The sequence below is a fragment of the Balearica regulorum genome, chromosome 16 (genome assembly GCF_011004875.1).
Source record: "Balearica regulorum gibbericeps isolate bBalReg1 chromosome 16, bBalReg1.pri, whole genome shotgun sequence".
NCBI lineage: Eukaryota > Metazoa > Chordata > Aves > Gruiformes > Gruidae > Balearica > Balearica regulorum.
Window position 1 is genome coordinate 10,998,577 of NC_046199.1, and position 12,581 is coordinate 11,011,157.

Genomic DNA, 12,581 nt, shown 5'->3' on the forward strand with positions numbered 1-12,581 from the left:
CTGCTCGTGCAACAGCTGGAAAGCCTCCTCGTCCCCTTTCGTGAAGAACATTACAGCAGAAACAAATACTGGCTGGTGACATTGCTTCTGGATGGGAGAGAGCTACGGCACGGGTCAGAACCCGCCTCAACTCGCTGGAGCCTAAAGGCAGAGTTAGGGCAAAATATGACTCCATTTCCTTTTGCATTCTTTGAGGTGAGCAGCTCAAGGATGCGTTCAGCTGCTGTGACAGCAGGAGGCCCCATTACCCGTGAAGATAAGACACACAGGGATCACGCTCCAACTCAATTTAATAAGCTTCGTAACAAACTTGGACAGAAAGTGGTTTGAAATAAGTTGAGCAACACTCATCTACTAGTCAAGGATTTTTTTTTTTTAAGTAATGCTTTTAAGCTTATACTCAAGCATACAAAGCATAAATTTTACAAATTAAAAACAATAAAATCATCCTAGAATAATGTAATGGCTTCCCCTATATGTACAAGGAGTGGAAAGGAGACAGAATTCTTTCCAGGTAGTCTCACATACCTTCAATGCTACATAAGCATGTAGCATTCACTCCACTTTCATTTCAATTTTTCTCCTAATGTGGGTGGAAGGAGCTGAAAGTGTTTCAATGAAATCATCTTAAAGAAAGAGAGGTACTTCACCTGATTTCAAGCTGTATATGTTTGCCTCTTCAAAAGTCTCGAGAGGAAATGCTTTACTTAAAATTCTGTTAGTTTCCGTGCAGTGGCCTCTGTTTTTCCAGCTATATAAAATTAAACAGGTCAGTAAGTATTTCTCAGAAAGCACCACCAGTACTTCATCTTCATGGAAACCTGCCACCCCCCACCCTTCACAAACAACTCCATTGTACAACAGAAGCAACCACAGCTTAGCTTAGACTTGACAGGCAGAAAAGAAACATGGCAACAGCAAAGACAACAATTATTACGGAGGTGATAGGTTTTGGAAAAGGAGAGAGGTTTGTAGCCTCATCAAAACCACACTTGATATACAGCCTTTCTGCAGAAGCAGACGAGACAGGTTACTTTACAACCCAATTTCTTCATGCCCATAGCATTCACGAAAAAAATCGTATTTGCTTTCAACAAAGGAGAGGTTGGGGGAGGAATGAGTGTAGTGTACGACGTTTAATTACCAGATTTGTTTGCCACCATTGAGTTTGGAACAAATCTTCTTACAAAAGTTATTTTCATATTCTTCTAAATTAAGTGGAACAAAATATGTATTTTTACACTAAAGCAAACTGATCAAAGTGGCATTTAATAATATCTGTTAAAGTGGTTATCTAACAAAAATGGGTTAACAAAATCCCATTCATTAGTAGTCACCAAATAAGACATTTCTCATGCATATGACAAAAGTTCATTCGTGTACTGAGAGGTCTGTTTACTGTGTACAATATTTCCATAAATTATAATATGTTTCACAGCCCCTACCATTCAAGAATATTTCAAACAGATTATATATTATATTTGTATATGCAAACTATTTTATATACACTAATATAAAGATCCTTAGAAGTACCATTATCACTACCTTTATGCTTTCTCTAAAATGCATAGCTTTCGAATATTTTCTTGCAGTTACCAAAAACTTTACAGATTAAAGCTGCTTATCAATGTGGCATGTTCATAAAAACAAAGTGAAATAGTTCTATACTAATTTTATATTAAACCCTTTAAAAAACATGTTTATTTTTAATGGAAAAAAACCAACAAACAAGCTAGTGAAAATTCAAGTAATCTATGCTCAATCTTTGCCCAAATACTATATGAAATTAATGTAGCGTTCTAGAAGTACAGTGAACTTCTCAACCAGGACTGTAATACTGCATTTCTCATGGAGAAAAATGCTAGTCATGCCACAAAAATGCAACACTTTCCACTTCATCCGGGAGAAGCTTTAGGTGAGATTTAACAACACAAGTGTCAGAACAGAGGAAAAGCTGATCAGTTATATATGAAGAAATTAGAGCTATTCCAGTTTTGTTTCTGCAGTTTGTTATTAAACAAAGTTACATTAACCATACAGTTTCTCACAAACTAAAAGTTACACATGGTTTTCAGACATCAACCGACTGGAAAAAGAAAAAAAAAATAAAAAAAATAAAAAAATAACCCACAACTGTTAAAAGTTTGGTGTTAGAATAACCAGCCTAGGCGAAGGAAAGACAGAGCCCTGTTGTAGTTGGGGGGCTACTAATAGCTTGTTTGTTATGTATAAACTTTAAGACCTCCGTACCACAAATGCCTCAAAGTGGAGAACAGAACAATCAATAATAAATGGGAACAAATAATTTTGTAATATCCATCATCTAGCTTAACCTTGGTGCTCTGCATCTCTAATAGCTGCTTAACAATGGTTTCCCCCCACAAAAAATAGCTACACAAGTAAACAGTGTTCACAGTAATGCAATCAGTAACAGGTTTTGTTAGTTTCCGTAAGTCAGGTGTATCTGCAAAGCTTTATACAGTTTAATGCGTAAGTATTCCAGTAAAATTAAGTGAAAACTAAGTTTCATTCTACAGGGTAATATCTACCATACAAGACTAGATTATGTACAGTATGGGACTGGTGTGACAACTGCCAGTGTCTCATGATGTTAAGCTATTTCACCCATCAGCTCGGTCTTTGTTCAGCAAATAACTTGATATATCAGTAATAACTTGATATATGGACCTAAAAATCTAGAGATCAATTTGGCAAGATTAGTGCTTACTACCACTGGATATATACCAGTGTACAGTGCTGCAAAACTGAGTCGACCAGAACATCCCATACCCAGAAGATTACAATTTGTTGACTTGAAAGTCTGGACTTCACATGTAGAACATTAAAACTATAATCCTAACTGGAGTGAGGACAGTCAGTAAACAAATACAGGTGAAGATGAACTGCATCTCTTCAGAAAGGTATGGAAGAATTGAAAAAATGGAAATTTCTGGTTTTAGACAGCCCTGCCCTGCTCAGCTCAAGGCATTAAAACAGCCCAAGTAGCTCTAAAACTACGATTCTTATTCAGCAAGCATAAAGGCAGATCCTGCACAAGATGATGCATCAGAGGCTTCAACGAGCATTTCTCCCCCACACTTAATTTCCTAACACAAGCATGTCTTTCAGCGTAAAAACATCCAGTGGCCTTCCAAGCTTTAGTAGAATCACTGCAGTGCTACAGCTGCAAATTTAATATGGGGGGGGAAGGCCCCTGTTAACAAAAACCCTCAAATGCCTCTGGGGGCCATTTTGGTCATCCATGAAAATTAAGAAAAAAACCCTTATTTCCAAAAATACTCCTCCTGAAAAGATGGGTCACTGATCCATTATGAACATAGCTCTCACCATATAAAGCACCAAAAAGTCAGAAACCAGGAAAAAAAAAAAAAGTCCTTAAATTATGATTTACAAGTTTGTACACTATTTCCTAAGCAAAAGGTTGACCTTACTGTAAAGTTTATAGATGAAAACTTGACGAGTTACTTTTAAGGGGAATGTATATCTGGCTATAACTTAAAGGTAGAAAATATTCACTGTTCTATATACACATTTCAAACAGGAGACAGTTAAACTTAACTGAATAGTTGCCAATATAACTCCATATTAACTCACTGGCCACTAAACTAGGCATCAGTAGCCAATTAGAAAGCTTGAGTTCTGTACTTTTAAAAATGCTATTTTTCCTGTCCTGTTTAATTGTTTTTTAAAAATGTATTATAGTGCATAGCCTAAGTCAGACTTTCAAAGAGATACAGCGCCTTTCAATGCAGTTTTTGCAGCATTTAAGAGGGACTTTTCTCCCTTCAAATTAGATGTTCATTGAAAAATCTGAATTGAGTGCTGTACTGTAGTAAAAATATTTCAGTCACAGACTGATATAAATGTATACTGTGCAGTAGTAAGATTGTTTGATGTCCATCTGCACACATTTTACTTGGGTTCTTCAATCGTCCCCTTGCTGAGGTCTGTCATTTTGGGGTATTTCACTTTCTTCTGGTCCAGCTCATTCTGAGCCCACAGTAGTAGTTTCAGTAATTTCGCCAACTTGGGTGTTGATTCACGATTTTCATAGTCTAGAACAGCTTGATTAACCTCACTCCATACCTGGAAAAGAAATACTGGAGTTCAGTAACAGTCTTCCTATGATTAACACTGCTAATGGGTGCTAATTCCTCCAAACACGGTCAGGACAAACCTCCACAGACTATAAGCCTGGAGAAAACAAGAGAGCCAAGTAGTTGAATACATTAACACCACTTTTTTCTTAAATCTTGCTTAAGAAATACTGGTGTTCTTTTGCATACCGCTATATACAGTTTTTTCTAAACATTTCAGAAATATTTGGACATCATTTTCAGCACATATAAATAAAAGACATCAATTTCCTTTTGAGAAAGGACTACCTTCTGTCGCTGCATCATGTTAAGCAAGTCTCCAAATGGTGATTCTTCGGGATTATCAAAGGCAAGCAAAGCCAGCGTACGCTCCATTTCTGTCAGGCATTCCCTGCTCTCCTCGCCTTGTTCTGCTAATTGGGTCTGAGCAAATTCCAGAGCTGCTTCTGTCTCACGCTGCCGAATCAGTTCAATCAAATGCTGCTGCTACACACGAAAGACACAGCAATATTAGTGAAACAAATTAACAAATCTTCAGTGTTTCAAGACTGTAATCTTCAGACATTAGCAAGTACAAACACTAATCCATAATTTGACAGTTTGAGGTCAATTCTTCTCAATGTGTGAGACGTGGAGCAGTGGACTTGTCTACACAATCTACTAAAAAAGGTAACCTGACGCTTCTGAATAACAGGTTTTGAAAAGATGTGTTATTAATGGAACTACTAGAAATTCAGACTAACAGTAATTGGAAGTTGGCAAGTCGCAGGGCACTGCCCCCGTTCTAAGCTTTCATGTTACTAATGTTATATGATGCTTCCTACGCCATGCCACAAGGTTTCCCGTTGCTACAAAACTATGCCAAAAACAAACATCCATGTTCAGTCACAAACTCTTAAAACCTGCACTACTTTTACCAGTCTCTCAGCCACCTCTAAAACAAAGATAAAGTTTGCAATCTGTCCTTACCTGCAAATGAAAGTAAAGATATCTGTTTGTATCTAACAATTCTGGATGGAGGCTGTTTATTAACGCAATGGCTTCTTGAATCTGTCCTTTCAATATCATTTCTCGAATTTTTATTCTTTCATCGAGAGTCTCTAAATCAACACTGGGTTCAATTCCAGACTCCATACGAAATTTCTCTGCTGCTTCTTTAAAGCCCTCTGAAATAGAAACATTTCACCTATAAAATACATTTTATGAAACACTTAAAAAAATCAGCTTGATTTGAGTATTGCTTGTGCATTTGGGGGTTTAAAGATTAAGTCTGAACTTCTGAAAAACTCTTATCTATTTAAACAGGCATTTCTCCAATAGGCATCTAACAGTACATGCTTAATTCATTCTTAACTCAAGTGCCCTCATTCTCTAAGGATGTGTGCAACTTGTAGTCCAATACCTCTTAACCTGAAAGCTTGTTTTATACTTAAATAGAGCAGTGCACTTATTCCAAATGGGATTTTCAAAATTTGGGTGGCTTTGCTTCTCCCTCCAGCCCTCAAACCTGTTTACACAGACCTAGCAGTTTTACTGAGAAGAAATCGAAAATTAATTTTGCTTTCACATACTAACACTATTTTTTTTTTTAAAGTTGCAACAGCTATTTTAAATCCCAAGTCATATACACACAAAAACTATTTACACCACTAAGATGCTCTTCCTTCATCACAGAGGCTTCACCAATGTAAACAGGGGTGTAGATCGGATACGGATGCCTCCGCCCTAGCATAGCTTACTGTGATGGTATGCATCATAATTGCTAGGGACAATTTCCGAGGGTTTCTGATTGCTCTAAGTATAAAGTTAGGCTACATGCTGAAGGTGTTAATATTTTTGGTCTCAAACTATTTTGACAACAGTGCCCTTTTAGAGTTTATCTTTCCAGACAGTTAAAACTTGCTTCTGATAGCTGTTCTGTGCAGCTTTCAGAGTGCTATTTAACAACTGCAACGTATCTTGAACTGTTTTAATGCCACAAAAAAGGACACCATACAGAAGTGGATCATGTTTGTTAGCAGAATTCCAGAAAATACTTTCTTTTCTGTATGTTTTAGCAAAAGAGTAAGATTAATAAATGTCACTTCTATCACATGAGGACTACTCGGTCTCTGAATCTTAGTTTCCATGTAAAAGAACACAAGAGCAGTTGTACGTTGCTAAGAGAAGCCAACAGCAATCACTAAGTAGTCAAAGCCCTTAATTTCACTCCATCTAGTAGCATGTTCTAGCCAAAACTGTCTGTCTTGATAAAATACGCAACATGCATTTAAGAGCCTCCTAGCGTTACCGCTCATTTTTACCTGTAACAAGGTAGTTCATGATAAGGCGGTTCATGTCTGCTCTCTGGATATGCAAGTTATTAAGTTTTTCCATCCATTCATCTTTCGTGATTTCATCAGGTTTTTCTGCATAACTCATCCTGGACTCTTACTACAAGAAAAGCAAAGCATCTCATTTAGCACGATTCAAGAAGAAGTAAATTTAATGTGTATGAGCACTGTGTTACTACCACCTTTATACCTTTTTTATGGGATCTTTTAAATTAATAATCCAAGAGAGACCCTTTTCTCTCAAATCACAATTTTACATTTTTCTCCTCCTTGTTCCTGCACTCTTTCACATCTACTAGCCAGTCTCTAAAGCTGCTTTCATCAATCATCAGAATAAAAAAATTCAAATACCACCTTCTTGTACTTATTCTTAAAAACCACTCCAAACAAATCTTGTTTACAAGTTATACAGGACACACAGCATTACAAAGTGACACAAGTGAATCAGAGAGTTTGACAGCTAGCCAGAAAAACTGTAACAAACATTTAAAGCAAAGCTTAGGTAAACAATATTTGCTTTAAAGTTTTCACCAAAACTTAACGCAGCAATACATATAGCCACAAAACTGTACATGGCACGGTATCCAACGTACAACTCAACAACTTAGACTAGCTTAGCCCGACTGTCCCCAAAAGTGCTCCTATCAACACTGCTAAAATATTATCTCCTAGTATTTTTCTCGACAATATTTTTTTCAGATTTGTAAGCAAAGTGCTTTGCTCAAGCCGGCATTTAATGACCTCTACCTTCCAGTCACGACCACAGGGGCAGCCGAAGGGGGAGGAGAGGCGGCAACAACGACAGCAACAGGCACCGCCGCCCCTCCCGCACAAACACGAGCGGGAGTGGGCCTGCCCGTCACCGGTCCGTTTCCAACAGGTTTTTCTTCCTCTCGACTATCGCCAAAGCCACACCGACCCCGGGAAAGTGGGGCAGCGGGACGCAGGACCAGCCCGGGGCCGGCCGAGGGGCCGATCGGTCCCCGGCCCCGCGTTCACCCCGCTCCCAAACCCGCGGCGGGGGAACAGGGCTCCCGCCGCAACGGGCTGCGCCGGCCCGAACCCCGCGCGGTCCCCCGCCCGCCGGAACACCCCGACCTTCCCCCCCCGCCGCAGCGCCGCGGCCCCCGCCCGCCACCGGCCCGCCGAGGCGCTACTCCCGACCTGGCCCTGCCCGGGGCCCGGGCCACCGAAGCGCTCGGCCCTGCTCGCCACAGGCCCGGGGCCTCCCCGCCGCCCGCAGCGGTCGACAACAGGCCGACCCGCCGGGCCAGGAGAAGGGCCCCGCCAGCCCCCGTCCCCCGAGGGAAGCCGCGGGTCCGCCGGCGCCATCTTACCGAGCGCGCCGCGGTGCCGGCTGCGACGCACGAACGCGGGACCCTCCGCCGCCTCCGCCAGGCCGCTCGCGCGCGGATCTCGCGAGAACCGTCCTCTCGGCCAATCAGCGCCCGGAGAGGGACGAGAAAACGTGACCATAGAGTCAGCCTTCGGGACAGAGTGTACGTCTGTTCGTGCAGGTACACCCAACAGCGGGCAGTTGGCACCATAGAGACGGCTCGGGGTGGTGGCGCCTCTACCACAGAGGTTGGCCGCGATCCCGTCAGGGCCGCCGTGGCGCGGCCACGGCTGAGGCGCGGGGCGAGCCGCGCTGCAAGATGGCTGCTCTGCCGCCTCAGGCCAGCCCGCGGGGATGGGGTCACCGCCGGCAGCGGGGCCGCTGCGCCGAGCAGGGTTGAGCGCCAGGTCTCGTCCCTTCCCTGTCTGCGCTCAGGGCCGCGGGGCAGGTGTCGGGGGAGGGCCTGTGCTGCTCCGCCATGCTGCCTCCCTCAGCGGTCGGGCCACCTCCGCCGGGAGCTGCCGCAGCTGCTCTGTGGCTCACGTCCCTCCCTGTCGTGTCATAACGTCTGAGGTGACAGCATGGACCTGCTTGGGAGAGGGACACCGGCCCTGGCGGCAACAACCAAGGCAGGAATTGGCTGATGGGCTGGTCCGGTCCCTGCCCCAGTGGGGCGTGCACAGGCACCGCCGTGTGAGGGTGTAACGGTGCCTACACGGGTGTAGCGGGGTCTGCGGTCGCAGTGTTGCTGTAGAACCTTGCTTGGCGTGGGCCGGCCGTGGCAGCTTGGCCTGCTGCCGGCAGCGCTGGCCCTGCCAGGGTAATGGCAAGGGAGTGGGAGTAGCTGCAGGCGCCTCTGTACCGCCCTGCGCTGCCAGCTGCCCCGGCTGAGGGCTGGGCAGCACCTGCCAGAGTCTGTATGGGCTGCTGAGGAGGGTCAGTAACTCGCTGCGGCTGGATCCAGTGGGGATGCGTACAGCACTCCCTGAAAGAGCCAACACCTCGATTTGTATACTTAAATGCAGAGCAGGCTTAAGAGGCACAACTTTTATGCGTGAATTACTGCAAATGATACTCCTCAGAAAAATGTTGTTTCGCTTCCACAGAGTGGTACTGTGGGTGCAATTACTCATTTTCCACTCTTGGTTTCATAACTGAGTCGTAAAGCACAGCCTCCAAAACTCTCATTACATTTTTCCCTACATTGGAATGGAGAAAATATATGATGTAACCAACAATTTATTATTTTAACTTATTTTCCCAAACAAACCTCCAAGTTTATAAACAATGCAGAATTTTGGACAAATACTTAGTAATACACGCCCTTAGTTGTTAGCCATATGACAAAGAAAGCTACAGCGTGACAAGTATACCTATTGACTGGGGAGGGCTCTTCCTCAGGCTTTAATCTAAAAACTAATCCGAATCATTTTGAGTCATTGGGAAACACAAACGTTCAGACTCTGTTTTCGAAGTGGCTTGCGAACCTCTCTTTGGCTTAGCTGTCCTGTGGGGTTCTTGCCAGCTCCTCCCTAAAAGGTGGAGTTTCTCGGGAGGCATTTCCATAAAGAGGGAGGGAGCAGGGAAAAGCCCCTCTCTAGGAGGGTTTCCTGACTTTTCTATAGAGGGAAACGCACCCCGAGCAGAGAGGAGGCAACAGAGCATAATTCACACCACCACCACTACTGTTGGCAGGTAAAGGATAGGTGTTGTTGCTTTCTAATAAGTAGAATGATGTATTAAACGAGTAAGGTGAAACGTGTGTGAGGTGCTGTTTGGCACCAGCTGATTGTGTGGTGCTGACACCCGTTCTGTCACGGGTTGGGATGTTCAACCAACCACAGCAGAAATTCCACTTTAGCCCTTTGTTGTCCTTGAGCTAAAGGAAAGTAAAAATGAGCTAAAAGCCGCCCCTGAGTAGTGAGTTTGTGTGTCATGAAAAATGTTTGGTTTGTTGCTGTGGTTCTTAATATTTTTAGGAGCTGGTGTTTTTTCTGACCATAGTGTTAACAAAAAGAAGTTTGTAATATTTCTGTGCAGAATATTGTGGCCAGCTGCATTCTTGTCTTTTTCCCTTTCGTATACTTTCCCTAGCTTTTTGATATTTCTGGTGAGGTCAAACCTTTTTTGAAACTGAGCTTTCATTGGAGAGAAGAGGCTTTGTAACCCCTTTAGTTGCAACAAACACACTTTAAATGTTACTATTGAAGCATTTTCTTACCGATTCTGAAAACAAAGTAACTTTGTTTTTTAGTTAAATAACACTAAATAGTACTACTTGTAGTGAGACTTTTTTTGATGGCAGCACTAGCCCAATGTGATAAAATCCGAAGTATATAAAAACTTATAAAGCTATTATTCCTTTATCTTGACACAGGCCTTCCCCCCCCCCTTCTGGGTGCAGTGAAAGCTCGGCATGTTTGGGGGACTGAGCAGTATCTCAACTAATAAATGACACCTATTTTTATACCAACTCTTTCCTGATAGAAAGCTGCCTAGTCATCTTCTGTATTTCCCTCTTTTTAAATTGTATCTCACTAAATAAATGTTTTGATCATCCCATGTATAATACCTGCTGCTGTCTTTAGCGAAGAGAACATGTATGTTCCCTGCACTTCATAGTCTGGAATACTCAAGGATTTGGAAATGGCAACCTTGCATGGCTTTTCTTTGTTAAACCTCACAAAATTCAGAAGGGAGTTGGAAGATAGAGAGCTGTGCAGCAATTTAGGGCAAAAGCTTCCTACATCATCTGTCCTCTTGCTAGCACTGAAGCCTAACTTCTGTTAAAAAACATCACATTCTCCCCAAAGTTGGAACCAAACCTTTCTGTTATTACTCAGTAAAAACCTTGCAGGATACTTCTGTGAGTCCGAAGTTGGATGAAAAGGCATGGAAACAAAATACTTTGCCCTTGGGAAACTATCCCGTGGCTTCAACATGCCACAGTCCTACAAGTCCTTGGCAGTTGGACTTGATGATCTTGGAGGTCCTTTCCAACCTTAATGATTCTATAAATCTTAGAGTAATGAGGGCAGTAGTGACATGGAAAGTTGGAATTTTGGGCAAGACTACAAAATTGAGATGAAAAGAAAGGGAGGAGAGTTTACATAGAATTGGAGGGGGGGGGGGGGGGAAATCAGCAAGTTCCTGTCAGCTGGTAGGGAAGAGGATTGCTTTATTTCTGTGAATGTGATTAACCCTCAGTAAAGCATTTCTTTGTGTTTGCCTAGTCTTTATGAAAAATGAAGTATCAGGAGCCTTGGAGAATCAAGGCCCCAGAAGATACATTGCCTTGACACCTGACTTTCCTATTTTGAATGATGTGCTGAACTCTGAGGACAGAGGCCATTTTCCACAAAAAAGGTAAAGCTGGAGCACAGCCAATAGAAATTAGACTCCTCTGATTTAAGATGATTAATTGTCTGTTAAAAAAAAAAAAAACAAAACCAAACAAAACCCCAACAACAAAAGCCAGAGATGGAGGAGGGAAGAGAACTTACTTGTTTCATTCCAACTCTCATGGGCTAACTATGTCTCCAGTTTTCACCTGGCTGCTGAAATTGGCTCACCAGCACATTCAGTGGGGAGGAACTGAGGGAAGTGAATGTGAAGTAAGTATTCTATGGAAGGGCTGTGCACCTTCAACCACTGGGAAAGGTCGCTGGTGTGGTGAGGGGAGAGATGAGTGAGAGAAATATCACCCCATCTCTGCACAACACAAAGGTGATGCCGTAGTGCCTGTCACAAAGAGGAGTTTTATGGGTTGCATCTAAAGGCCCTCTGAGACACTACAAATGTAAGTAAGGCCAGTTTGTAGACACCAAAGATTAAAAAATAATAATTAGGGAAATCCAAGGGATAAACAAAGATGTATCGGCTGCCAAGGGAAGTCTCAGTGTACTTACTGCCCAATAGTGGAAAAAGTTTTGGAAAGCAGTGGAAAAAAGTTTTAAGGGGAGTTAGTGCTGAGGGATTTGTAACTACCTCAGCTTAAGCTTCTCCGGTGTTTAAGAAGGAGAGATAAATAGTCTTAGAAGCTGATTGATAGTCGTTAATCTCCACTATGATTTCCCAGCAGTGTTTGCAGTTCAAACCAGTTAAAAACTATCATCATGTTATGAAAAGAGTCCTAAACTGATGCAAAACTCACATTATATAGATCACAAAAAAGGTCCTTCTGTGTGCTGTCAGACTCAGACCAGTAACCCAGGTGTAAATTTCCCAAATTAAGGGAAATTAGGCTCTAAGAGGAAAATAATCAGGAAGGGAATGAGGCAGGGAAAGAACTGAGGTGCTAATGGTACCATTTAAGTGACAGTGACACAGGTGTTTAGTCAGGCAAGGTAGATACACTAACTTGGGCTTTAACACAAAGATGTAGGGTTTTGTGGGCTGAAAGTGCAATGTGCTTTGGATGGTATTCACTGGGTGTGTGAAGTGAATCAGTATTATGTTAAGATGGTGTAAGCATCCTAGCAAATGCATGTAAGAGGAATTTAATACCTGTTTCACTGCTGGATCCCCTGTTGCAGGCATCCCCTTTTCACTGTTGGTGTGCAGTTCCTTGTTTTTGCATGTTCCCTCCCTTGGTGTGTAATTCCTGGGTTTGAGCACTGCCTAGATGGTAAATTTGTCCATTAACAATATGTTATTAGCTTTTCCCAGGGCATAAATCACACTGCAGCTTCATCTACCAAATCATAAGGTATTTCCTCTCCATGTGTTTTTCATTTATTGTAGCTCTGTAGCTGCAGAACAAAAATTAAACTTCTGCTTGCCTTTAATAATGGT

At 42.5% G+C, this 12,581-nt stretch overlaps 1 protein-coding gene across 1 annotated transcript; it reads right to left on the reverse strand.

Moving 5' to 3' along the window:
* Positions 1 to 272: 272 nt before the first annotated feature.
* Positions 273 to 11,104, reverse strand: GID8 (GID complex subunit 8 homolog). The gene is made up of 5 exons (XM_075768287.1): positions 7,789 to 11,104; positions 6,422 to 6,551; positions 5,088 to 5,284; positions 4,407 to 4,604; positions 273 to 4,107 (listed from the first exon to the last, which is right to left on the reverse strand). The coding sequence occupies exons 2-5, from the start codon at positions 6,537 to 6,539 to the stop codon at positions 3,934 to 3,936; spliced, it is 687 nt and encodes a 228-aa protein (XP_075624402.1). The 5' UTR covers positions 6,540 to 6,551; positions 7,789 to 11,104; the 3' UTR covers positions 273 to 3,933.
* Positions 11,105 to 12,581: the final 1,477 nt, after the last annotated feature.